The sequence below is a fragment of the Centroberyx gerrardi genome, chromosome 7 (genome assembly GCF_048128805.1).
Source record: "Centroberyx gerrardi isolate f3 chromosome 7, fCenGer3.hap1.cur.20231027, whole genome shotgun sequence".
NCBI classification, from domain to species: domain Eukaryota; kingdom Metazoa; phylum Chordata; class Actinopteri; order Beryciformes; family Berycidae; genus Centroberyx; species Centroberyx gerrardi.
In genome coordinates, this window is record NC_136003.1 from 17769514 (window position 1) to 17796640 (window position 27127).

A 27127-nucleotide genomic window follows, 5' to 3' on the forward strand; every position below is an offset into this window, starting at 1 on the left:
TAGATATGTGCGCTAACCTATATAGGATAAAGTATAGGTTAGCGCACATATCTATGAATAAACATTTAGCTTTGACTAAAGACTTTGGAGAACAGTCATCTTTTGCACCTCTGGCTGCCTTTTTATAAACACACCAAATGTAAAGCAAGTGATAAAGCTTTCAAATGAAAAGACAGAGCAATCTTTAGTAATTAAGCTATCATTCACTGGAAGCTCTTCAAAATTAAATTCTTTATTGGAATATATTCCAAAGCAGTTAAGCCATCTCATGACAGAACAAAAATAACCATTTATCTAAAAAAAAAAAAAAAAAAAAAAAAAAAAATCTTACTGTCCCAAGATGGTTCCAAAATGCACTGAATAGCATTTGACAAAATATACATTGCACTAAGTCATATCTTGCAGTCACTAATTGACTTGTTAATAAATAGGATCATGAACAAAATATCTTTTTATACATAACATTTTAGACTTCCTCATCTGCGCAACCAGAATTGATTACTACACACCCTCATTTTTTAAATTGTGAAGACTTGTGCCACAAACATTTCTTAAACAAGTTGTAACAGTGCATCCTCTGACATTATCAACCCCCAAAAACAGAAACAGAAAAAACAAAGTAAAACAACACAATACAATGAGTAATAGTAGAAATAATAACCGTGATAGTAATAGAACAATAATGATAATGACAGGGTGTACCCTTTTTTTTTTATAAAGCAACACTGATAAAAGCAGATATTATAAAGGACCAACTATCAACAATGAAATATACAGATTACATTCCTTCGGGGTATCAGAACAGTGGGAGCCCTAGTGAAGAGGACGTTTACAACTGCGCTAGGGGGAGCCGGACCATCCCATTGGCTTAGAGTCTCCTTCTGAAAACCACACTCTTGTCTATAGGGGTAGCTATATTTTTTTCACCTTTCAAGGTTGAACGGTAATTTAAGATCCAGGCACGGGACTCAAACTTTCACAGACGTCACACTCTCTCCCTCTTCATGTAAATCCCACGATGCGTGTGAAAGCTGGAGTAAGGTACGGGAGTCACATGCTAGAATTCCTCCTGCAGTCCATCCGTAACCATACACATACTTGGTCTATGTTGCTTAATGTACATAATACAGGACTTCCTAATACTCTAGCCATGTGGAGCTCAGGTCAGTGGTTATTAGTGTAGCAGTGTGGGTAAATTGAGGACAACTTGCATCAAGCCTCCCCTGGTGAAAACATTCAAAGACTGTCCAAATGCAGTGTGTTGAGTTTCAGAATAGAGAGCTTACTGGTGGCTGTGCGGATGCATGGTGCCAAGCGTGCCATGGGGAATAATAGCCTTGAATCTAGGGAACAATAGGGAACAGTAGCAAGCCTTGCTTGTCCAGAATGTGCCTGGTCTGGTCCTGCAGACTGCCCCAAGCAACAGCAGAATTAAAGTCACTTTGGAGATTTGACAGACAAAGGGAGCGACATGCCTGGACAGTGTCACAGGCAAAGGTGCAGTGGCTTTGATCCTGAAAATCCAGTAGACCCACACAGGGAGTCAAAGTTAAATACACATGATTAAGAACACAAACCAAATGAGACTAAGGGCAGAGAGATGTGAGGAAATGAGAGAGAGGGGTCGGCAGTCCCCCGCTCCAAGCTTCACCCCTCCTACAGAGGCGGTAGGTGCCGAGAGGGGGGGGTTGGATTTGTCAGCTGCAACCACTGGGGCCTGCTGCCCTCGTGGGCTGATTCAGTGCAAGAGGCAGTTTTAAGGAAAGGGACTGGGACTTTTTAGCTTCTTCCGTCACCATAATCCTTTTCTGTGATCCTTGACGTTCCCATACAGTCTTTTTTCCATGATTCTTTCAGTGCTGCGTACAAAACAAATGTTCATGATTCTGTCCGGGCACATTCCATTAACAATCCACAGCTTCATTTCCTAAAAGTCTTTCATACAGAAATGTCCACGAGTTTTGCCGAGTCCCCTCCATTTGTAAGAAGTTGGCCAGAGCTATGTACAGATAGGGTGATATGTACTGTATGAGAGTGTATGGTAGTGGCTGAATCATTGAGGGCGTGGTTCTCCATGGACTCTGAAGCGGTAGAGGCAGGTGTACTCCGGGTGGCCCCAGTTACTCAGCACCCGCACCTCGATGATCTGGAAGGCCTTGTCATTCTGCTCCTGAAAAGTAGAAGGGGAAATATTCAGCGCACGTTGGCAGGAGTTCAACTGATTTTCATTTATAAAAGGTTAGTCGGTAAGTGTATTACAGGCTGGTGTGAAAATGGTTTTAGTTACCATGACCGGGAAGTTCTGCAGTGACTCCCCATCTTCCTGGTATATGTAGTGCCCCAACAGCTTGCCCTCGTCTTGGTACTCATCATCTAGACCCTGTGCACACGCAAACAAAACAAGTACGTCAACACTGGAAATGTCACTACTGGAAATAGACAGACACTACTGACTGATGCTCGCATGGGCTTACAAAGTGTTTGACTGTATGGTTTTATGTTAATGTGTTCCTTACAAAGACGGTGAAGTTGCGTGGGGCACTGGTGATGTTTCCAGTCGGGGACAGGGCTTTGGGGATGTGCTCCAGGCAGAAGGCCGTGGGCAGGATCCTCAGGGACAGCCGGATCACCAGATAGCCCTGGGAGCCTTTGAAAGCCCAGCAGTTACCTGGGTACACATCAGGCTGGCGGGAGAGAGTGTGGGAAGGAACGCGTACGTGAGTTTCATAAGAGCAGCCAAGACTTTGACAGTGATAGCAATTCTACCAATAGATTATACCTACCAACCAACTATTCAATCAAAACAATAGTTAAATGAGTACTCAGGTTCATCAGCTAAATATGAAACCCCCAAGATCTTAATCCTATCATATTAACATCTTTCTCTCATGAGTAAAATGGAGATTTTTCTCTTGGATGTCCCCCCAGTCTGCAGTTCCAGCACTGAGGCTCACCTGGATGACAACGCGCGGAGACTGGGAGAAGTACCAGAGAGGCAGGCCAAACAGACTCATGAGGGCCGTCTTGGTTTCATAGGTCTCAGAGCAGCGAGTACTCAGGATGCTGCCACCTGAAAAGACACACACCCCACTGTTAGACACACCATTACACTATGGTGTTTGAAGAACCATCGAAGGTAGGGAAGAAGAACATGGCCATTCTGTCAAATATTAAGTGCAGATTGACTGGGCCACAAATCAGTGTTTAAATGACAGACCATAAAAACATTTAACTACATGGCTACTTAATCTGTGCAGTCTATGAAGTGGATCTGCCATGTAGGTCAACAGACTGGTAAGTAACAGACTTGACTATGGAACCTGAGCTTTGGCCTCTAATGCCCTGATGTCCCCTGACCTCGCTAATGCCTGCATGCTCCATTACATAACAAAAACCATGCATTAGTGCGCAGTGTTGACTTGTGGAACAGCTAGTTTGCTAATCTTTTCTACCCATTACAGGGTTAACTACTAACTTGCATCAAGGGTCAGGATGGACAGGCATCAATGAGTCCATGAGAGGCATTCTTCTTACCTCCAGACTCCAGGGCATAGTCCACCAGGCCTGTCCGATCCTGGGAGTAGAGCTTCAAAGCGTTTTGGACGATCAGCTGCACTTGCTGGGGGAGAGGTCACAAGAAAAGTAAAGATGCGGTAATACTCCCAAAGACATGGCAAATTCACACCTTTTCAGTGCACTTAGGTTACATTATGTATGATTTGGATAGAACCCCACAATGATGATTTGACACTAGAGTGAAGGCCCATTACCTCTTTAGACAGTCCCTCAGCAGTGGCAGTATGCTGGACGCTCCCGGTTACTGTCTGAGTGATGGTCTTGGCCTGGGCCTCGGCATCAACCAGGGTCTGGGCTCGGCTCTGCTCCAGCTGCAGGGTCACATTCCTCAGGATGCTCAGCTCCAGTGAAGCCAGCGTGGCCTGCAGATCAGGCGTTTTCACGTAGCGCTGGGACAGCCAGTAGATCAGGGCCTCAGGCACCTCGCCCTGCTCCTCTCCTGCCTGGCCACTGCCGAAGAACAGAGCCTGCAACTCCTTACGCACCTGGGAGGATACCTGGGATGATACCTGGGATGATACTTGGGATGATATCTGGGAGAGAGACACACAGAAAGGACGACCAAAAAGGATGACACTGTAATCATACTGATCATGATGAAAATCTATTGTATTCTTTAAAACAGGATCAAAATAAGGGTAAAAAATGCACTATTAAAATCCTTTACAGCCATCAATCTCAATGTATGCCCAATATTTGTGCTACTTACGGTCTCCTGGAGTGTGTCCAGCTGCTCACACTTGCCCTTGCATCCCATAACCCCCTGCAGGTCCTGTCTGATCTTGCCCAGCTCCACCTCAAGTCTCTGCACCTCTGTTAGCAGAAGATCATGGTCCTCCTGCTTCACACCCACACTGAGGGAAAGAGAATATCTATATATGAATTGCCACCATATAGAGAACAAATCATCAGTTAAGATTTTAAGGTTTAGTTGTAATATTTTGCGTGGTTTTCCTGAAATGGAAAAATAAACAATGCATCATCGAATCTTGTACCTGACAGGAGCTGGAGCTGCCATTGGAGTGACAGCCTCTTTCTCTCTTTCCTCTTTCTCCTGCTCGTACTGCTGCTGCTGCTTCTGTTGCACCTCCTGCAACAAAATGCCATAAAGCATTAACAACTACATGACACAGAAGTCAGATCATGTGTTGACATGATCTTTTTCAGGCAACACTAAACCATGATGCCCTCTGGGAACATGATGAGTTTTCAAGAGGGATATGTGAGAACTGAATGGATATAATATGCCTTTATTTTTTCCTAAAGGGTCCTTTACTTCAGTACTTCCATGGTCTTGGTATAATGTCTATAGTTGATATATGCTCTGGTAATAATAAGTTGTGTACTACCAGAACACACATGGCCTGGTATGAACTTGATAATAATCTAATAATGTGATCCTTTATTGATCCACGTAAGGAAATTTTCCTCCACTAGGCCACCGGGCTGCCCTTCCCGATGCATTTTGTGGGCATATCTTAAAAGTGTTTTCTCAGTAGTGAAGCAGTCACACTTATGTACCTCAGTCTTTGCAGCCAGAAGCTTGAGCAGCACTTCCACCTCAGCCAGCCGTGCCGTCTGACTCTGCTGCTGCTGCTTCTGCTGCTCTTCAGTCTGCAGCGAACAGGTAAGAGAACGAGAGAAATGAAGAGAGACAGGGGGCGAGACAGATGGAGAGTTAAAATCTTCAAAAGCAAAAACAACACTCTCTTGTAACTCAACACGAACACCATCAGAAACAGGATGTGCTGATCCCTAAACCATCTCCATACCTGTGCTCTGTGTGTGTTCTCCTGCTCCAGCTCTCCTCGCAGCAGACTGAGCCTCTGCTCCAGCAGGGAGGAGACCCACAGTCCCAGGCTCTCCCTGTCGGTCTGAGTGTGGAGCTGCTCCCTCAGGCTGTTATAGAGACCCAGAGTGTCGCCGTGGCGCTGCTCCTGCTTCTGGTCACCCTTCTGGACCTGCTCCCACAGCAGGGCCAGCTGGCGCTCCACCCGCTCCAGACGCTCCATGTCCAAGCTAGAGACCACTACTGGGGGAAGGGCCGGCTGGGGAGGGAGGAGAATGGAGTGGATAGAGAGAGGAAGAAAAGGATGGCGATATAGACATAGAAATACAGAGAGTAAGGGGGTAACGTCCATTATGTTAAGTCAAAGTTTTTGTGACTGTAACACCAAATAAGTTTATGTAGAGTACTGTTTTCTTAAATTTTAGTTTCTTAAGTTTCAGTTTGTGTGTCTATGTGTGGTTATGTGTGTGTCTACGTGTGTTTATGTATGTGTGTGTGCATGTCAGAGAGTCACAGCACTGCATCCCGGCATTTACCCCCAGGGGCAGTGATGCATCCCACCAGATACAAAGTGTCATTATGCATCTCATTGAACTCACTGCATTTGTGTTGTTTACGTGTGTGTTTGTGTACAGGGGGGAGGCGCTGTGATAATAAAAAACAATGTCTCTAGTAAGTCAAAGAGGCTTGAACTGCAAAGTACGTCATGTAATGAGGTCAAATACACACACACACACACACACACACACACACACACACACACACACGCTCAGTACTCTGATAATACTGCGGCGCTTCCCATCCCTCTTACCGGTGCCTGTGAGACCGGGGTTGCTGGGGTCTGCTCCTGCAGAGGCTCGGGTGGGACGGGGACAGAGGCAGGCACTGGGGCAGAGGCTGGGACCAAGTTGGACAGGAGGGTCAGGGGAGATGCTGGATGCCACTCAGTCAGGTTTATGGCTGGGAGGTATGCAAGCAGGGCTGCAGTGGACGGACCCCACCACCATAAAGCTGCGGATAGAAGATAGATATCGGGGGTTAGGGATGTAAATTACCAAGTAAACAAGGAAAAACGTGTGTGTTTGTGTTGTGCTGTTATATAAGTGTGTGAGAGTAGGGCTGGTCCACAGAGAGGGGCAGTTCTGTCACTAGGAGCCCAGAGAGGGTGACCTGAATCTGGTACTGGATTTGTAGCATACTCTGGGGATGTGTGCTGGTTAGTACATCCACTGCCTTATTACTGACTGATCTGTCTGTGTATGTGGCCGCTAAGTGGGTTACACCTGCGAGAAAGTGAGGGAGCGCTATTGGCTCTTACAAACTCACCTAGGAGTAGCAAGAGGGGAAGGAGGAAAAGCAGGAGTTTCCATAGTTTGGGCAGGCATCTGGAACACAGAGCCACACACTGGTCAGACAAACACACGATTGACAGGAGCGTAGCAGCAAGTAATGCTAATACAAAAATCACAGGGACCTTCATCAATCAAGACTCTCAAAACTCCTCAAAGGGAAACCGACAGGACACAGTAACATTTCCCTCCCTACATGAGATAATGCTGAATTATTCAACAAAGGTGCAATATTAAAAAGGATTCAAGTAAATAATTCAATCATTATTTCTGTCACATGCAATGCATTTTGCATAGCTTATATTGTAACTTTGTCAGAAATATAAAAGCACAAAAATAATCAGTGTAATAATTTTGTAAATTATATAATTATTTTGTAATTTTTTTGTATGTTTTAATGAATTACTAATGAGCTGGGTCTGCACATGAAGAACCAAACCAATGACTGATGGCCTATTTTGTCAAAGCAATGATGATATCTAATTGATTTTGAAGAACAAAACAACATAGGCTCACACACACTGGCAGTTTAACATTCTGACAACAATTTCAGCTTTTAGAAATGCCAAATCTACACTTTCCACAACTTCCAGTTGCAACAACTTTTTACTTTCAAGGTCAGAGGGAAGATGGGGGCTGGGTTCATACCGTGTCAGAAAGAAGACATTGAGGAGAGACATGAGAGACACCAGCTGGTACCATCCTGTTGCAAGAAACCACAGAAGTCCCCTGCCTGCCTTCACTGGACAGACAAGAGGGAAAAAACACATGCAGGTTGAGAATGATAATAGATTCAAACTGTGCTACCCAAAGAATAAGCGGTGAAGAAAGAAGACGGTGAGTGCCACCAACCTGGAGCTACTAGGAGCAGCCAGAGCAGCGAGAGCAGCCTCTGAACCGCTGTGCCAACCCCTGATCCCAGCGCTTTGCCTGCTCTCACCACACAGTAGCCTGGCTGGAGGAGGCAGTAACCTGGAAGACAACACAGGAGGAAAACAATCAATCAGGCCAAAATGATTTAAGACAAAAAAATATTCATTACAGGATGAATGATCTAAATTCACAACTAGGTTCAGTTATAAGCTTATCAAAGTTGAACACAGTCTTGTAGTAGCTTATTTACTGGGTCTGGTCTCAAAATAAGAGAAATGCTAGTTAACCTGTGTAAGCCAGGAGGCTCCACAGCGCCCCCACCAGGCGCCGAGGCCTGGAGGACTGTGTGAGGAGGACGGTGTGTGTCTCAGAATACTGCTTCCCTTTACAGTCATCACCTGTTTCAGCCCAAATGATGGATAGCAGGCACGAAGAAAAGAAAACACACAAAATACAATGGATGTGTAATGAAATCATTAACCAACATGGATAACATTAACTAAAAAGCAAAGTAACATAATTCAGAAAGCGACCAAAACAAAGAAAAACACAAAATAAAACAATGCAAAATGAGTCAAATAGCTACATCAAAAAAAAAAGAAAAAAGAAAATAGTAATGGGCCACTTGCATGCATATTGCACAATGTCAAGTGTAATATGTACAATGACACACCATGCACAGCTTTATGTGTAGTAACACGCCTTGTCAAACTCCCATCTCCTTCAACTTCCCCATCGTCATTCCACAGCCGTGACTGCTGATCGACAAACACTTTCATTGTTCTCCGTCTTCACTTTAACTCTTTCATTGCCAGCCTCATTATTCATATGTGACACTGGCCTCACTGGGTGAGCGGACATCTGGCCCACTTCAGTAGAGCTAGCCAATTTCAGGTTTACTTATCATGCAATGATTCAAAAAGCAGCTTGTTAAACTCAAGTGATTCTATGTTTAGAATGAATGTCACTAATAGTAAGCTTTGTTATTCAGCTGGTCCCCAAAAATGTTTTGGATAGACTTGAGTGGACAACAAGCATCTGGCTACTAGCAGGTCACAATGGTCAACAGGCTGCTGGCTGGTGAAAGAGGTTCACACAACCTCTGCTCACTGATCCTAATACAGGTCACGCATAGCATTAACTCTGTCAATCAGGGCTACCATGAGGCTAACCGCCAAGTGTAGAGAGAGAGAGATTGACACAGTGTGTGTGTGTGAGTGTGTGGCTGTGTGTACTTACACAGGGAACCATTGAGATTGAGATGTGCATCTTCAGTCACCAGATCCTTCACATTCATGCTCCCACAGAAACTAGAGTGAGCTGCAAGACACAATAATACATTTATTTGCATAACAAAAACAAAATGTTGCGTGAGAAAGTGATGATGAAATAAGTGATGGATGAGGAAACCATATTCCGAAGGAAGGAAGGAGAAGAAATTTGCATGCCACCAGGTGACAACAGATGCTATATTTCTTTATGAAGAAAATGAGAATAGAGGTGCATGAAACCTAAAATGGTTGTGAGAATAGACACAGTGACAACTGATGGACAGAAACAAGAATAAAGTGATGTGGTGAAACCCGCTTTGGAGTAAGATAAACCATCGAAAAAGTGGTTGAAATGCTCCTGGAGCTGTGGAAAAGAACCAACTTAGTAATGGAGATCAACAGCGGGACAGGGACAGACAGAGAGAGAGGGAGAGGTAAGTTGTAAGCTCTGCAAAGAGCTTACAACTTACCCTCACAGAAAATTAAAACATATTACTCTCCTGCGAAGTCAGTATCAGACAATTTTACATATTTATCCTGATCTGAAGCTTCTTTCAACATAAAAACAAGAGCTTAAGAAGAGGAGAAATTGTGAGTTGGAGGACAGTGGATGAACAAGTTTATTAATAGAAGAGCGGCATGAGAGGTTGGTGAGGTCAGGAGCTGCAACCCCCGACCTTTGCCCTCTGTAGTAATGGTGGGTACCTTCTCCTTCATAGCCATTGGCCCTGTAGCCCATCATCCTGTGGAGAGTGGTCTGCTTAAATAGCCACAGACGGGACAAACTGGAGGACACTGCTTGTCTCATCGAGTCAGAGAAGGACGCCAGGACACCTGGTGAGTCAAAAACTCCATTACACACTTGGGTCGTGGCTAGAGAGAGGGAGAAGTACAAAAGACTCCTATAAAATGGGCGACAGCATGAAGAGGTGAAGCAGATGATATTTACAAAGAAGTCCTCTGAAGATACCCTTAGATGACAGAAAGACAGGTGGGTATGCATAGCCTGATAAGAGGAAAGGTAATAAGGTCACATGGAATATAAATAGACCATGACTCAGCCACAGAGAGATCAAGACTGATGAAGAGAAGGCTGCTCAGATGGAAATCAACAGGGAGAGGAGAACCTGACTGAACTGTAAAGAAGAGATCAATCTAAAATCCATTATGGCTCTACTGTAGTCATTTTTTATGGAGAATCTCACTCCGAGTTGAGTGACTCTGGAAAAAAATAACACTACAAAAGACAGAAGAGAAAACGAGAGAATGATGGGGAATGGATGCAGAGCGAAGAGCCTCTCTGACGTTGTGTACCTTTTCCTGCAGGGCTCTTGGCCCTTGAACCCAGCCAGAGCACATTGTTGACGAGCAGGGTGACTAAGGACACTATGGGGGCCAGGGCTCGTCTGCTGTAGCGCATACACGTGCTAGAGATAGAAACCAGGACACCTGGGGAGAGACACCACTAAAGATTACATCCTCATAATCACAACTTGACAGGTGCAGAGATACGGGCCTTTCGCCTTCCAACTCCAATAATTCTAATATTCAGAAGGACACACATTGGATGCTTTGTTTTGCCTTGTTCAGGACAGGCAGGGGGCTTCTGTTTGGTTTGCCAACTTAAGAAATGACTCCAGTAGGGGGAAAAACACAATAACAAATCGGCAGAAGAACAAAGACACTACATGTCTGCATTTCAGATATGACGTTTCAGTCCTAGTTGGGCTAGCACAGGATGACTTGAGAAAATATCTCACCTGTCTTGTTCCTCCGACTCTTGTCTCGGGAGTATATGCTGGTGGCTGATAATGAGGAAGAGGAGGAGGAGGAGAGGGCATTGGTAGAGGCTGCGGCAGCCTGAGATGATGAAGATGAGGATGAACAGTGTGTGGTGAGGGCGTCCGTCCTCGGAGAGTGTATAGAGCAGTCTTTACAGATGTAACCATTGACGACCGTGGCGTGGGACTTCGAGACACTAGCGCTGACGTCTCCGTTGACACCTGATGAACTGTGGTGAATGCTGGAACTCCTCCCTGTGGGAGCACACACATACAAAAGTCATTTAGAGTCATTTGTTGGAAAGCAGACAGAAAAAAGTATGCTAGAACTTTTTAGGTTTTTGAGGGGTATGCATTATTGGAGTGGCATAGAGCATCAGTAAATATACACATGCTCGCACATCCAATCTCAATGCCATCTAGCGTCTCATTGGGGTTATTCCTGTGCGTACATCCTTACAGATGCACCCACAGACTCTGCCAGAACTGACAAACACACAGAGCATAGGTGTTATTGAGGGGCTCCGTCATTAGCATCTCATAGGAGAGGTTAATTCTGGAAAGATTATCATTACTAACCTGCAAGTTCAGCATTGTGACCCGACCCTGGAAAGAAATAAAGCATCTGTCAGTGTGATTCAGTACACGCTCACTGACTATTATCATAAATCAATTAGTGGGTGTCTCAGGAGACTGATTACACAATATCAACCGCCTCACCATCCCCCTTGTTAACAGATATACAATTAATCAATCCCTGCCTTGCACATATCAGATTTAAAGGTCATAGTTAACAGTTAGTTGCAAGTAATGCATTGTTGATTTATTGGCCTCAGTCTTTGCAAAAAAGTAATTTGTGGTACAATTTTCATTTTTCAGGTACTGACCCCAGTGTCCATCAACAGTGGTTGTGGTGGTGGTGGTTGCGGTGACGGTGCGTTGCCTCAGGCTGGACTGGTCCAGGATGGAGGTAAGCAGGGAGGCATCGGTGTCGCAGTTGCTTTGCTGAATGCTGCTGCTGCAAATAGGGGTATTAGAGGCTGAGAAGGACAAGGTTTTCCTCGGCGTGGCTGCCTGGCTCAGGGACAAAGACTGGGAACTGGAACTGGACTGCTGCTTTCTGCTACGCACCGTCCTAGGAGAGCAGAGAGGGAACACATGGAGGTGTGATACGTTTTCTTGTGTGTATGCATGTAGGAGAGACATGTAGATAGGCAGGCTGACAGAAGATATACATGTGGTCAAGTAGACAGACATAAGTAGATGATCAGCCACACAGACACATACATAAAAAAATTACTCTCTGGTATGCTGGTATGCGAGTGCATTGTGTCCACTGTGTGTGAGTTTGTGTGTGTCCATTGCCAGTCTTACCGTGCCTCTCTCCTGCTGCTGGTGTAGCTGCTGCTGCTACTGCTGCTGTGGCTCTGGGAGTAGTCAGCCAGGCTCTCGTTGCCATAGAGACCGGCACCGGTCTGCAGACGCAGGCTCCGCCGTGACATCCTGGGTGAGTCGAACACAGGAGCAATCTGGTGCTCCTTCTCAAACTCTAAGGCTGCTGTCGAGTAGCTGGAGCTGAGAGAGAAAGGAGGGAGGAAGACAGAGACAGCAGTGAGTAAGGAGGGAATAGTTATGAGTAAAGAGAGGGAAAAGTTAGGGAGTGGGAGAGACAGTGATATGAGACAGATGGCAAGAGAAATGAGAAGAAAGTGAGAGATTGAGGGAGGAGGGAAGAGAGAAAAGGGGAATGGTGAAAAGAGGTATGACAGTATCACAGGGCGGGAGGTTTCATATCTCTGCTGTACGGAAATCAATCTGGAGATAAACAAACTCAAATACAACAGGCTTTGAGCAGACCGGAACAACTTCCAACCTCAAAAATCAATACTGACCGAGGATATCCTGTACTTTCCCCGACTTGTGGGTCGTCTCAACAAATCAACTTCAGAGAAACTTTCTTTTATGAACAAAAACAACCAAAACACAGGGACATGCAGTCCTTTTAGAAAGCACACATAGATGTAATGCTGTTGTTCCCCGCAACTGCCAGCGGGCCTGACGGAAAGTGACTCATTCCATAAAACGCTGGGGAGGGAGAAAAAAAACAAGAAGAATGGGGACTGTGTGTATGAGAGACGAGCCAATTTTGGAAACTGGAAACCAGATAAGCATACCCAAGTATACAGAATGCCAAGCTATTCTACTATAATTCTGAGCCAGCAGAAAGTGGAAACACACCATGAATGCTGTAAATATTGACTCTGACATGCGTTTTGTAACTGTGACTCACTGGGCCACACCCCCTGGCAGAGTAAGCACTCTGCGCCAAGGCCGACATTCCAACCCAAACTAACAGCGAAGAGGCCAGCAATTGCTAAATTCACTGAAACCACTCTAAACACCCTATCTAAGTTGTGCCCTCTTGCTAGTGTATAAACAAACAGACAAACTATGCTAAAAGTGATAAGTGGCATAATTAAATGTGATATTGCCTATTTTTCTGTTTTTTTTCTTTTCTATCTTATCTAATTTTTGGAGACAGAATAAAATCAATTGCTTCATTTAAGATTATGTCATGTTTACCAGTACAAACATTGGTCTTGTATGATCAAATATGATGTGACAAGCTGAACTGAAATTACCTCACTACACTGTATTTTCCTTGCAGGTTGTGTGCATTTGGCTCAACTAGGTCATGCAGGCTAACTCCACAGACAAGCAGGGCAGGGAGGATGAGGAGGAGGGGCAGAGCACCTTATCACTCACTGGAGGACGGAGAATCAACTTCCTGCTGTAGACACTTGAGAGGGAGGGACCTTCTTGTATAAACAAAAGCTGTTTGTTTTAAAGGAACAGCGTATGGTCTCGGTCAATGTCCCTTGCACAACATTGAGCGTCTCAAGGCAAAGTCTTGCAGACAGCACAATGGAGCACGGGTTATAACAGAAATTCACACATCTAAGGACACCCAATATACTATCAGTGATATGAATATGACTGTGCCCTGCCTTCTGTGTTTGCATGTGTGCTGTGAATGTTGCTCTCTGGCCCTGAACCCTGAGGATTACACCCTCCCACCAAGAGCCAATTATGTGCTTTACTCCTCGCTCTGCCTCCTGCCAGCTTCTTCACCTGCCGCCTCTCTAAACACACGACCAGGGCAGCACCTTTCCCTTTGTACCTCGTCAGACTGAATTGACTAGAGCTAGCCTCTATTTGTCAGGATTTGAGCTGGCCAAGGAATGTGTATGTAAATGTGTTTATGTATGGGTACATGTCCTGGTCCTTCCAGACCTGAGCCCTGTTCACGTGCAATATGTGCATTCACGTGGGATATATTTTACTTATTCTCCAACACTAGTATGTCATCTTTGCTATACCCGATCGACACAACCCTCTCCTGATGTCTTTCTGTCTGCCTAGTGTCTATTCCCTAAAATAAACCCTGAATAATCCCTGTAATACCAGGACCAGGACAAGGGACTGTGCAATGACAACTAGGCAGAGAAGTGAGGGAAGGGAGCAGATTTACCCCCACACAGTGCCACTGCCTGCAGTGGCAAGCTCTCTCCGACTCCCTGTAGTAGAGAGCATGGGGACCCTGGAGGGCAAGGTCTGAGTGAGCACAGGAGTGAGATAAGAGTGTGTACCTTAGCACAGGTGTGCAGGATGTCAGCAGAACTTTCACCTTTCCGTTATATGCACTTTGCTGCATGTGGCTGGTCTGACTCAAATTTGAAATTCAAATAGTCGAGGGGTGGTGCAGAGTTTGCCTTGAATGCCAAGTTTAAACTTTGGAGACAAATAACTTTTTCCACTGGGCCTTACAGCCAATGAGCTAAAAAGCAGTCAATCCAGTGTATCCAGGCTACAGTCAATGTGTGCATTATATAGAATAATTTCATATTAACAAAACTAATAGCTGCTGTAGTGCACATACACACTCTAACAAGCACTGCACACCCACACACACACACGCTGTGGCTGCAGGGAACACTGCAGAGTTAATAAGGCAGCTAGCCTCTAGTCTACACCCTGAGCCAAGGCACTCCTCTTCCACAGCAGTATGTGCACGCGTGCGCACACGCATCTTAGTTTATCACACCAGTACACAATGATGCAGCATGCATTTGTAATGCCATTGACTCGGTACCTGAGGCTTTGGAGCCCCAGGTAGGGCAGGGCAGGGTGTGTCTGAGAAAGGGAAGAGACTTGTCTGTCTGTATAGCCTACAGCAAGGCAGGAACGTTAATGTAACCCTCTGCTCTACCTGGCAAGTAATGGACACTCTGTCACACAGCTCTTTATTCTAACAATGCAGCAGCCAAAACCCTGTCTGGATTATACAAAATGAAACAGTTCATCTCTCTAGTGTGTTGGCAAACATGCCCTCCATATTATATCACCATTAAGCACACGTGCTCAACAAACTAAAACAATGTCAAATAATTAGAGTAGGGCTGAAACGATTCCTCGAGAAACTCGAGTAACTCGATTACTAAAAATCATCGATGCAAATTCTTTGCATCGAAGCTTCGTTTAATCCATATAACTATATACACACTCAGTGTTTCGCACGGATGATTATTACTGTTGCACAACGCGCTGGAGAAAGAGAGAGAAAATAGCCAGGGGCGAAGAGAAGAGACAGGCCAGAGAAAACGACAGAAAGTGTCCAAAGTTTCGGATCCAGTGTTGCCAACTTGGCGACTTTGTCGCTAGACTTAGCGACTTTTCAGACCCCCCTGGCGACTTTATTTCTCAAAAGCGACTAGCGACAAATCTGCCGACTTTTTCTGACCATGGGAAGCAATGTTAATGTGTTGAATCCCAAAGCATTTGGCAATAAATTGGTTCGGCTGATGCCGGTTTTCTCTACTTGCTTGTCTAATCCAGAGAGGTCTGATGATCACAGCGCTTCCCACACACAGCGTAGCTCCTTCCCTCCGCTGAGAGCAGGGACTGTAGGATAGGGTCCACTTGTAATTGCTACCGGCGTACGCCGAAACTGGCCCGGGTGGGCGGAGTCAGCACTTAATATTAAAACGGGATGAGATGAAGGCTAGTAAAGAATGCACGTTAATTATGGCTATATGTAATGGCTAGTTAAGAACGTAAATCAATATGGTGGCTAGTTATGATGTCCCTAAGTTAGCTAAGTTTTGCTCAAGAAAATAACCACAGAAAATAAAATGCTGCAGTCAATTTGTGAAAGCCTGAGCTTCATTCATGTTATTATTATGATAGTCACACACACACACACACACACACCCCACACACACACACACACACACACCTACTCCCCTCACAGTGATGCATAAAATACCCCAGAAAGCAAAATATCAGGTGGTGTAAGTAGCAATTGGAGCCTAAAATGCACCAGTCCAATACAGCAGGTATATTCAGTTTAGTTTGATTGCAGTGAGTAGGGTCAGCAGGTGTAGGGCAACCCTTCAACATAGCAAATAAATGTACATTAGCCAGTCTTATGAACTTGTATGATATTTAGGCCTAGTAATAAATATCAATAATAATAATTATTTCACCTCGTTTTCAGTAAATCACAGTGTCGTATGGACAGCTTCGTGCGGACAGCTTTTCTCTTTTGTATATTTACTATTGCTCTTTAATAAAGCAAAAGTATTTCTTATCCGATTACTCGATTAATCGATGGAATAATCGGTAGAATACTCGATTACTAAAATAATCGATAGCTGCAGCCCTAAATTAGAGGCTGTTCAGATCCCAGCCTGTCACATTAGAAGAAGCTGTAAACAACGTCTCACTTGTTTGCAAACCCATTTCAGTTGTTCAGGGTCTGCAAATCGATCTGTGTGCCTCTCTCTCCCAGGCTGCCCCCACGGCCCACGTCAATGATATAAATAGAGGTGGACACTGTGCGTGAGGAAGCGAGTGTGGAAGAGACAGACAGAAAGACTGAGATTTATGGAGAAAAAAAAAGAAACACATCCATCCTGACACTGCCTGGAATCTCTCCTTACATAACACCAGCTTTGATACCCAGTCTTCCCACACTCAGTGGGCACTGCCAGCTCTATTATAACTCATAACTGCACAGAGAGAGAATCAGATCCGATAAGATAGGAATTTGTACTAATTTACATTTAGATTTTAGTCATTTAGCGGACACTGTTACACAGACTGACATACAACAAACAAGCAGGTAGGGGTTCAGTGTCTGCCACTAAGGGTCATTCTCTCCAACCACAACTACCACGGTTATGTGAGTTTACTGGAACAGATTAATTCAACACAAGTAGGCCTACATACTAAGTTGACTCCATTCACACCTGGTATTAAAATGTGATCTGTGTGTGGATAAGGAAAAGTGCAAGTTAATGCACAGTGCAAATGCACACAGCAAGCATTGCACTCAGAATGTGATCAGATCTGCCAGCGGATCTCAACCAGTCAGCCAGGGGTAAATGCAACATGAAGAGTGCGTTTGCATTAGTAAGAAAGTATCTGTCCATGGGGTAGAAACGGCATCACCGCGACCTGCCACGATAACGTACCCTGGAGCCAACAAGAAACTTGATTTTTTGATAGCAGTGTGTGGTTCACAGCAGGTGCCAACACAATTGCAGCAAAACCGACTTGTCATTTCTGTTGCCTCCTACTAGAGTCGTAGACAGAAGAAAATAACCCTTTCCATGACCAAGGAAGAGTAAGTAAGGCTATACAGTAATATCAACTCTGGTGACCTTACACCTACCATGTTTGGTTTGTTACACTTGCCACCTCCCCACCTGCTTTGCATAATGTACGCAAAAAATGAGATCCTTTCACAGTGTAGAAAATGCAGACAACGAGAAATAAGATAAATACCAGGTGTAAATGAAGTTGTGTTGATTTAAACAAATATTTTTGTATGGGTGCTGCCAGAGCTAAATGCATTACCCGAGAGAAGAGCTCCCAAAAGAGGTTTGGAGAATAACTGCATAAAAACCCACTTGACTTGAAAACTGAATAAATGTTTACTGAATCTAATCAGAAAAAGTCCATGGCACAACTGATTTCTTCTGCTATCTGCCCGGCTTCCCCAGAGAGCAAAACCGTTAAGATGAACAAGATCACCTTTCTGCTAATATTAAAAGGCATGGAAACTGATCTGATAGGGGCTGAGAAGCAGCAAGTCTGACATCTCTGAGAAGATCAGAGATGCAAGTCTAGTACCTACTGCAGTGAGATCAATTAGTAAAACACTCGACCCCCCTAGCCCCGACCCCAGGGAGGAAAACACTGGCTTCTGCCTGCGGTGGACACACACACACACACACACACACACACACACACACACACACACACACACACACACACACACACACACAGCGCTTAGACAGATTATAGAAACCACGTGGGCTGTAAATCTCAGCTCCAAAACCACAAGTGTGGTTAGAAAAGCGTGCCAGAAAACGCAAGCGCACACACACAGACACACACATAAAGAGGAAAACGTTTTTTACAAGAAGGGGCGTGTTGTTCTCAACGAAACTCCTAGGCGGAGCAAAAACTGCCAGTCAAAACAGTTTTTGAAAAATAACATGTTAGTTAGGCAGTACCTACTGCATGTGTCAAGTAGGACAGAACTGACCCATGTAACCAATGAGATTCGATGCTAGTGTCTAACCATTTGCCACATATACACACACACACACAACAAAATTGGCTGTTCAGAGCTCCTCCCTAGAACACTGTTGCACCACTCTCAGCAAACTTACTGAAATTATACTTCAATAAACTTATTTTTCCTGAAAATCAGCTCTGGAGAGCCTCTGGTGGTCTACGGGGAAAACCCCAAATCAGAACACAGTATCCGGATACATAGCGTGCCCTGCCTTCCTGTTTCCTAAAACCATTACAGAGTAGAGAAAGTCTTCTTTCCCCTGAGGTGCTGGGGCCTATATTTACCAGAGGCCAGGGACTGGGAGGCTGGGACAGAGCAGAGAGCCCTCATGTTTCCATCTGGCTATCTCTGGGTGGGTAGAAATTGGCACTGCGATTAGGACCACTCCAGCTCACCCTCATTTCCCCTCCCATAGACAGCACTTCTTTTCCCTCCTCTCTCTCTGTGGTGTCCTACACTCTCCAAACGTTGAGTGCGCCGTTTCATGTTGCCGTGGTTGCCATGGAGACTACTCCAAACAGCTCTCTAGCCCGAGAGTGAGAGAGAATGTGATCAGCAGCAGAGGCTGGGCTTTTACTACTTCCAACGGACAAATGCCGTCACACGAAACAAGAGCACAAGGCTAGCTGGCACAGAGACAAAAATGCCTCTGAAATGTCCCTCACAGTCAAATACCTCAGTGCATGTCCGATTTGACTGCGACGTCTAAGGAGATGTGTTCAGTTTTAAAATTCATATTCACCAAGGCACTGTTTATTGTCAGAACTTGGAAAGCAGGAAACAGCCATACAAATGTCTGCATTGCTGTGAGTTTAGCCCTCATGGCACAGGCTGGCTCACAATCATCCAGCTGCTGTCATTTAACTGTTCGGAGCTTGACCAGTGGTGCATGTACTGAGGCACACTCACACCAGATGTCACAACAACTGTGACTGCAGCATGGACAACAACTGCCCAACTGGCACTCGGTACACAGACCTCTAGCCTGCTTTGGGTACGCCCTTGAACCTCGTCTTGTAAAGCGTGACATTCATGCCCAACTGATGGACCAACTGAGTTCACGCTGGGAAGAAATTTTCAATTATTCATTTGGATTTATGTTAGATTCAGATTCAAATGCAGTATTGCAAAATATTGGGTTTAGTGAAATTTCTGGCTTAGCTGGGTTTAGGGTTGCAAAAAGCTATTTGGCCCCTGGGCTCATTTCTTATCTGTTGTCCAATTTCTTACCTTTTTATCTACTGCTGCTGTCCAGACAGCTATTATACCATTGTCTCTAATCACTAGTACTGCTTACTACTGTCACAGTTCAGGTATCACTTATGAGGGAAAACACTGCCTACAACCAGAGGCCCTGTTGACCCACTTCCACTGACTGATCATGAAATATGGAGGGGCGTCATTAAGCACCATGCACACAGAGACACACACCACTACTTTGTGTAAGGCCAGGGTCATAGTTGGTCTGTCTTATTAGTGGTGCAGCTCAAAGAGGGGGCGAACTAGATAGTGTGAAGCACGACTGTACCACTTTCCTACTAGGATGCAAAGTATTAACCTTTATTCGCCACAAATGCCTTTTTTCCCCCCCAGTGTAAGATTAATAAAATTCCCCGTCCAGTTTTTCGAGGCCGGTCCAGGGTTTCAAACGGAGGACCTTCCGGTCACAAACCAGCTTCTGTAAATTCTAGACCACTGCTGGCCCTTTAAGTGTGTATTTGACTGTGTGTTTGTTTACTAAATCCCAGTCTATATGGCAGTTAGATCTACAGGATACTAGAGAAAGAAATGAAGGAGAAATTATAAGGTTACACATTTATTCAAATGAAGGCATGTACAAGCAGCTCTCGCCACCTTTTTCCCTGTGGGCGTATGTGTAGTACATTACTGACTTTCAGTCAACAGAACTTTGTGCAAACAGCTTAACTGTGCATATGAAGGTTTAACTTTTTCCTTCTACAAAGCTATTAATCCTTTTTAGGAAGAAAAAAACATTACCTGATGCACTGCTATGCATTTCAAAAATACAGATGATTGCCTCAGAAATATCACTTGTTGTGATGGAAGTCACTTATCATTTGTGACAAGCAAAGGTCTAAGTGAGTTTTACTTTCATGCCAGCAATCATTTTGCCAGAGAACATGTTACATTTTTCAAAATGGAGGATATCATTTTGTGGAGAAAAAGCTTTCTTCAAGTCTCATGATGTAAAATTGAGACTTTGTAACTTTAATGCCAGTTACAATGAAATATAAGACCAATTTTGTAACCGAATTAGATATGAAAATAAACTTGAATTGGCCTGAATGACTGGGCTGATCTTTTCCTAGAAAAGGGCAGCGCTCCCAGTAACCGCAACATTTTTAAGTCCTCTAAAATTAAAGACTTAAAATGCTAGATTTAACCATATTCAAGACCTTTTTAAGGCTTTGCAGTTAGATAATATGATTCAAGACATTCCTTTTTCAGGATCTGCACACACCCTAAAGATTTTTTTCTTTATTGTGATACAGATATGGGCCTATCCAATAACAAGAGTATCAATACGAATATTGGGCCACTCTGTTTAAGAAGCTCCTCCTTGACAGGCCTTCTGTGTGTCAGACAATATCTAGCTGTATATCTGGCCAGTGTGTATGGGGTGAAGCCTTGTGGACTCCCTTACTGAAAATACTGGCTCAACCCCCTTCAAAAGCAGCAAAAAGGAGAATAAGAGCACCTGGGAGGAAGTGAGAGAGCACAGAAACCTCCCATTACACAAGTAAAGACCATGTTAGGTTATAAATATACCAATGAAAGCTTTTTCCTCACTGCTTAATGAATATTCACTTCGTTACAATGGTCTTACATTGGCAATTAACGCACAGTTGGTGGTCTAAGTTGTGATGGTCTCTCCCTTCAACTGGGCACGTTCTCCCTGGTATGTGGGGGGCTCTAAAAAGCTTCCAGTGTGGATGGAAATGGAACGTGATTGGTTGGCCTCTCTCTCTCTCTCTCTCTTTGACCACTCAATGCTACAAACTTGTCTCTGGTCTTTTGAGTTTTGACAACAGATGGGCCAACGGTCTCTGTCACCTGACTCCATCCGTCTCTGCACTGTTCTCTCTCATTCATTGAAGGACACCCCCCCACCCCCCCCACCCCCACCCCCATCCCTCTGATAGGTTGATATTTCTGAACTTCTTGAACAAGCAGCAATGCAGTGGGAATTACTGTCAAGCTGTCCCACCATTTCCTTAAAAAATACACCAAGACAAAGACATGTAATGGCCTTCTGTTAGTTGAGATATTTCTCTCCCAAGGGAGCCAAGAATCATTGGTCTTTCAGCTGTAGTAAACAGGCTAGCCTAATAAAAGCCACAGATCTCTCAACCAGATAGTCGAAAAGCATAAACTATTAGTCTAATCCTGGGATCAGTGCCACGTTAGTGACCGAGGTTCATTAATAGTTTCTCAGCTGACTGCAAACAGAGGAACAGGATTAGCTTGTTCCAGCCTTTCAGTCGACCTGTCACATTCCAGTAATGTGTCAAACGGGCTTTTTTACTTTCATCTCGCTTTGCCTCACTCCACAGGGTGACTCAAGACCGGTTACCAAGGCTGGATTTCACATTGCTGGATTGCGCTATGTGTGTTAGAAAGTTGACCCAGAATCAAGATGATGGAAAGATATGTCTGTTGTCCTGTTTTATTTTATTTTTTGAATGTGGCATAGAGACAAAACACCCAGCAGATAATTCAGCCCTCAATGCTTTTGCAGTACTGCAAAAATCAATGAACCTTCCCCTAGATTACTCTGCTATTCTCCATCACCAACATGACAACACCAAATAGGCAAATTCACACTGTGACTCAATGCCACTCCCACAACCAATAAAACTATATGAGCTGCTGACGCATCAAATATAGAATGCAACTAATATAAGTGTCACACAACCTAAGAGACTTCAGCCTGAACTTGTGAGGACACAGTTACTCTGCTGACCGAGGTTTTCTTTTCAGTATAGGTGCATTTCTCAAAGACATAGTTGTAAATCTAATGAGAGGCTGTTTGTTGAAACAGGCTTGCGCAACTTTACGAGACTTTCATACTCTCACTTAAATGATTACAGGTTTCTGCTCGCACAAGTCATGCAACATATTTCCCTTACCCTAATGTGAGAATCTGAGCAAAGCAAGGGGCAAAGTGATATTTCACCGCTTGGCCTACACACCCAGATTCCTTTCTCCACTTTTTGAGCCGGAGGCATCAGTAGTGACAGCAATGAAGACAACAACATTCCATCATATGGACTCATATAGACTCTCCTGTTGGAGTGCCAACCACACCTTAATGTCCTGGGATGAGCATCCGAAGAGAAAGGGGATAGATAGGGGATAGATAGGAGATGGGAGAGGTTCATGCGACAGGAATGGTATCTATATCCAACACAGACTGTCCTGCCTTGAACTAACCAAACGAAGACAATAGTGTGCAAAGCAGACTAGGTGCACCTTGGTTCTACAATCTCAGAATTGTATGGGCAGGGGCAGCTTGGCATATGCTTTGTTTTTACCCTGTATAAAACTCCCTTATTCCCCATTAACTATGCAAGCGCGTGCACACGCAAAATCAGGCTGAATCATGGGGCGGATTCATCGAAACCACAACCACAGGATTTTTTCTTTAGTGCAGGCATGAACTTATTAGAGAGACCTCAGGAAGATTAAAAAAAAACAACAACAATGTATCAACAAAAGTAACGGAGAGATTTTATCATTTCATGCTGCAATTATGCTTGTAGCCAATTTCCCGCTACTTTAAAGTGGGAAGCTAATAGCATGATCAAAGCACTCAGGTCAGGTGAGAGACACAGGACTTGGTTATTGATGCAAGGAAAATCCTAAAGGTAATATAAGCTCAAGGTTTTGTCATTGGAGAGACCTGGAAAGAAACCATGGGAGAGAAACAGCATGCAAGTAGCGAATGTAAAACAGCCTCTGGGCTAATTCAGCAGACAGACATTCCACTGTCGTAATAAGCTGAGTGAACTGACAACAGCGTTGCATATAATTACATTAGATGGCTAACAGGATTCAATAGCACACTCTTTTGAGGCAGAATAAGACAATAGCTGACTGTGTGGGCAAGGAAGACTGATGATAACCATAACCAACATCTGGAAACTATCTGAAACATGGAATGAGTTGCTGGTCGAGGACATTTCCAACATGCAGAGAGCTACGATGCACTTGCAAAGGCCTAAAATTGATTCAAACGGAGCAGCAGGGACTCAAGGACAATTTTCATTTCAATCTAAGTCAATTGCCCGGACAGCCTGGAGTCACAGCAGATAGGCAGAGTGTGACTGAAGTGCCACAGGCCTGAATGTTTGATGCTGCAGCCAGCGCAGCACAGCAGGGAGGTCTCACCTGAGAGAGTAGGTATAGCCGGTGTTCTCTGGAGCACACTGTGGCGGCGTGTATGTGTGCAGCTGGGAAAAATCCATGGTCATTCTTCTCTGTTTAGACTGCAAGAGTTGGGGCGCAAGGGATAGGACTCTTTAGGCCATAGCCGAGATAGGGGGATAACCAGCACAAACAGCACAAACAGACCCACACATACACAGCCATTCAGTTGCAAAATCCCATGCACTGCCTTATTCAGCCTGTCTCCTGATTTTAGACATTTCATAATCCGGTCAAAATAGTTCTTCTAATGAGCTCAAGTTCTGCCTCAGGGTAATTATCATTTAAACAAGACTTTAAATACAATGCTACACTGGTAAACTCCCTGCCTCTCCCCAAATCAACTGTAGCCGTATTCACTGGGCTGCTCTCCAAGAAAACACAACCACCAGTTAGGCTACAGCTACACTGTACAATAATTTCAAAAAGCCCAGCCCAGGCAGTCACTAATGAGAACTGCTGGACATTCCCGTTCCCCAGGAGCACAACAATACTACTGTGGACGAGACTTGGCCGACCTCTTCCTGCATCCTGGCTCCGGCTGGTTGTTGACGAGGGCTACGGACGCCAGTGGGGCTGTAATGAATGACTTGTCTCTTCTCCTCCGATCAGCAAACAGACAGCAACTGACAGGACTGGCTGGTAGAGATGGGACTGAGATAATGACGATCCTCTCTCTCTTTGTATTGAGCAGACTTCTCACCAGGACATCTATTCCAATACTGACTGAGTGAGTAAGCTTCACACACAGAAAAAGCAGTAGCCTAATGAAACCAAAAACAGCCAGGGGTGGGGCTAAGTTTAGGTAATGGGCGGGAAACAGCTGGCCCAGAGGGTTGAGCTTCTCAACAGTGAAACTTATACTGCATGAACATACATGAACATGAACACACAAAAGCATGTGTCCATAATCTATTAGGGTGTCATTCCAAATTGCATGCAAGTGTGTAATATCACCAGGTGAGTGCCATTTGTCTCAGAAGCCTGGTTCTATTAGATCACAAAAGTCCCATATTTAAATGCAGGTGAAGAATAAAGATGTTTGGCTTGAACTGAGGTGATTCTAGCCAATTCAAACTAAGGTATAATCCCCATTCAAAGCGCTACTGCTTTCAAAAACATAAAAAATAGGTGCCATCTGACCTATGTCTGACTGTTTGAATGACTGCTTATCATGTTGCCAATCATGTATCTACGCTAACAAGTTGCTCACTTTCTTCACATTTCCTAAGCAATGCTGACATAACAGCCATCACGGGAACTCCTCCAGGCAACTTGTAGACAAGTCAGCCATTCAATCAAATAGGCAGAGATGATGAAAGGAGGGAGCACCAGATGACATTTCCCAAAATCCACCACAAAAATCTGAGGACCCGTAATCTTAATCAACGTGAAAATCCGCTTCCAACTCTTAAGGCCAAAAAGAGGGGATAAATAGAAACAAATAGCCAAAAGCCAAAGGGACTACTTTAATTCAGCCGGGATTAGTTTTTTTTTTTGGCTTGCCAACTGGTACAACCAGTGCAATGAATCATGATGCAGACACTGAATGTGGGCATTTCAATGTGAAATACCAACCACCTACCTGAACTGCACTATGGGCTAGAGAGAGGGTTAGAGTTGTGTAAGATGCACTCAGTACCTATATGAGGCCAGCACATAGGCATCAAACTTTGCTTTAGCAAAACTGGGGTGAAACCTCTCAACCACCAGCCTGACTGAATTATAGTCTAGCCATAAGGATGATTAATAAAGAGTGTGTTATGTTCCCCAGTTTTTGTTTTTGCATGTGAATGAACCTTACATGTTAAACTCTCCTTGGGACACTGCCCATGGGAACTGGATTTAAATAATAATTCAGGAGACAGGCTGAACAATATCACAACACGCAGACCCCCCAAACACACAGTCTAAACAGTGACATGTTATACAGTGACAGCTTTTTCACGACTTTGCATCTCCTCGCACGTCTGTTTTGTTTTGCTGGCTCCTTTACGCAAACCTGCTCTGAGGAACAGGACGAACAATTGCGCCTGTGGTTGGTCCACCTCAGTCTAAACAGCGTTTCAGAGCGGTCCCGTTTAAAACATTGATTTCAAGGCTCATAGTGACTACAGATATTCTCTGCCCAAATGACATATAAGCCCAGTTACACTCTCAGATTGCCTAATGCTAAATTTAGACGCCATGTATTTGGACAACGCAGTCACTCATGAAAGCACTGACTTACAGGCTTGTGCAACGGCGCACTATTCCCATCTCTTATCATACGGGTGTAATTAACATTACGCTGTCAATATACGCACTTATTGGCCACTACAAATGTTGGATATAACATTTTAAGTGCCTGATAATGTCGCAGGTCTATAAAAATCGTTTAGAAAATGAGGCCTGAGATTGCGTTCGCTGTCAAAACAGTTGTGGGTAAAGGAGCCCAGCAAGGGCAAAATATAAAATTAAATGGCTACAAACATCTAATTTCACCACTAAATGCATAAATAAAGCAATGTATAGGTTTTATCTAGAGTATCGCATCCACTTGCCCGTGTGGTGAGAGTCCATGTATGTTGTTATTCTTTATGAGCGTAATCCAAAGGAACAAGATCCACACATTACTATCATGGAAGATGCGCAAACTTCTGCCCGCATCCCGACGCTTCTATCCAAGATATGAAAGCCCAGAGGGTATTCAGTAGTCCGGACCCACGGATCCCTGCAGCAGTATTTTTCCCGTGGACAGACAGACACAAAAGTTTGCAAGTAGCTAGTGAGTGTTATGCTCATGCACAACAAGCAGATTTCCAAAATGGCTTCCCAGGCGTAACAAAGCCAGAAGGATCGCTGCCGAGCTGATCCTCCCACTCCCAGGCCCTCTATTGTCGGCCAGGGCGCACACTTTAAATCTATTGGAGGAAAAAGCAACATTACTGCGACGCCATGCGCTGGGCTGCTGCTTGCGCTCCGTGCATTGAGAGGAATATCATTTTAAGTAATATTGAGCCGTGATGGGGACTCAATTCACTGATGCCTAGGCTCCCTGCATCAAAAATCAGTCGCCACCAAATCTTCTAAACCAGTTTATATCGCATTAATGTCTGAAGACAATAGGAGCATTGACTGATGACTGACAACATGTTATTATTTGGTCAATTTAATACATTATAAGACGTATGTATCCAAACTATCTTCCACAAATGCAGAGGGGAGGGTACATTGGTCCTGAGTGCTCCCTAGATATAATTATTTACATATGGCTTCTGGCATTTTTGTTGATTTTTTTTCTCCACTATACTGTTAAAAAGCACAAGATTTGGACTCACAGATAGGCGAAGGTATGGCCAGTGCTATATCTTGCTGTACCCAGTTGATGCCCATGGAACCATGTAGGAAAA

The 27127-nt window shown here is 44.3% G+C and overlaps 1 protein-coding gene across 4 annotated transcripts; it reads right to left on the reverse strand.

Annotated features, from left to right (window-relative positions):
• Positions 1-211: 211 nt before the first annotated feature.
• Positions 212-26512, reverse strand: sun1b (Sad1 and UNC84 domain containing 1b). 4 transcript variants are annotated; one of them, XM_071922029.2, is made up of 24 exons: positions 26279-26512; positions 23700-23797; positions 12014-12214; positions 11527-11774; positions 11219-11245; positions 10619-10894; positions 10173-10307; positions 9564-9731; positions 8827-8907; positions 7875-7985; positions 7567-7686; positions 7363-7456; positions 6692-6750; positions 6177-6376; positions 5349-5624; positions 5098-5190; positions 4572-4666; positions 4286-4430; positions 3771-4109; positions 3535-3619; positions 2955-3070; positions 2517-2684; positions 2288-2380; positions 212-2170 (listed from the first exon to the last, which is right to left on the reverse strand). In XM_071922029.2, the coding sequence occupies exons 2-24, from the start codon at positions 23780-23782 to the stop codon at positions 2054-2056; spliced, it is 3330 nt and encodes a 1109-aa protein (XP_071778130.2). In that variant the 5' UTR covers positions 23783-23797; positions 26279-26512; the 3' UTR covers positions 212-2053. The 4 variants fall into 4 exon arrangements, with proteins under 4 accessions (XP_071778130.2, XP_071778139.2, XP_071778122.2 ...); XM_071922038.2 differs by lacking the exon at positions 26279-26512 and adding an exon at positions 24254-24365 and having other exon boundaries at positions 9564-9692; XM_071922021.2 differs by lacking the exon at positions 26279-26512 and adding an exon at positions 24254-24365.
• Positions 26513-27127: the final 615 nt, after the last annotated feature.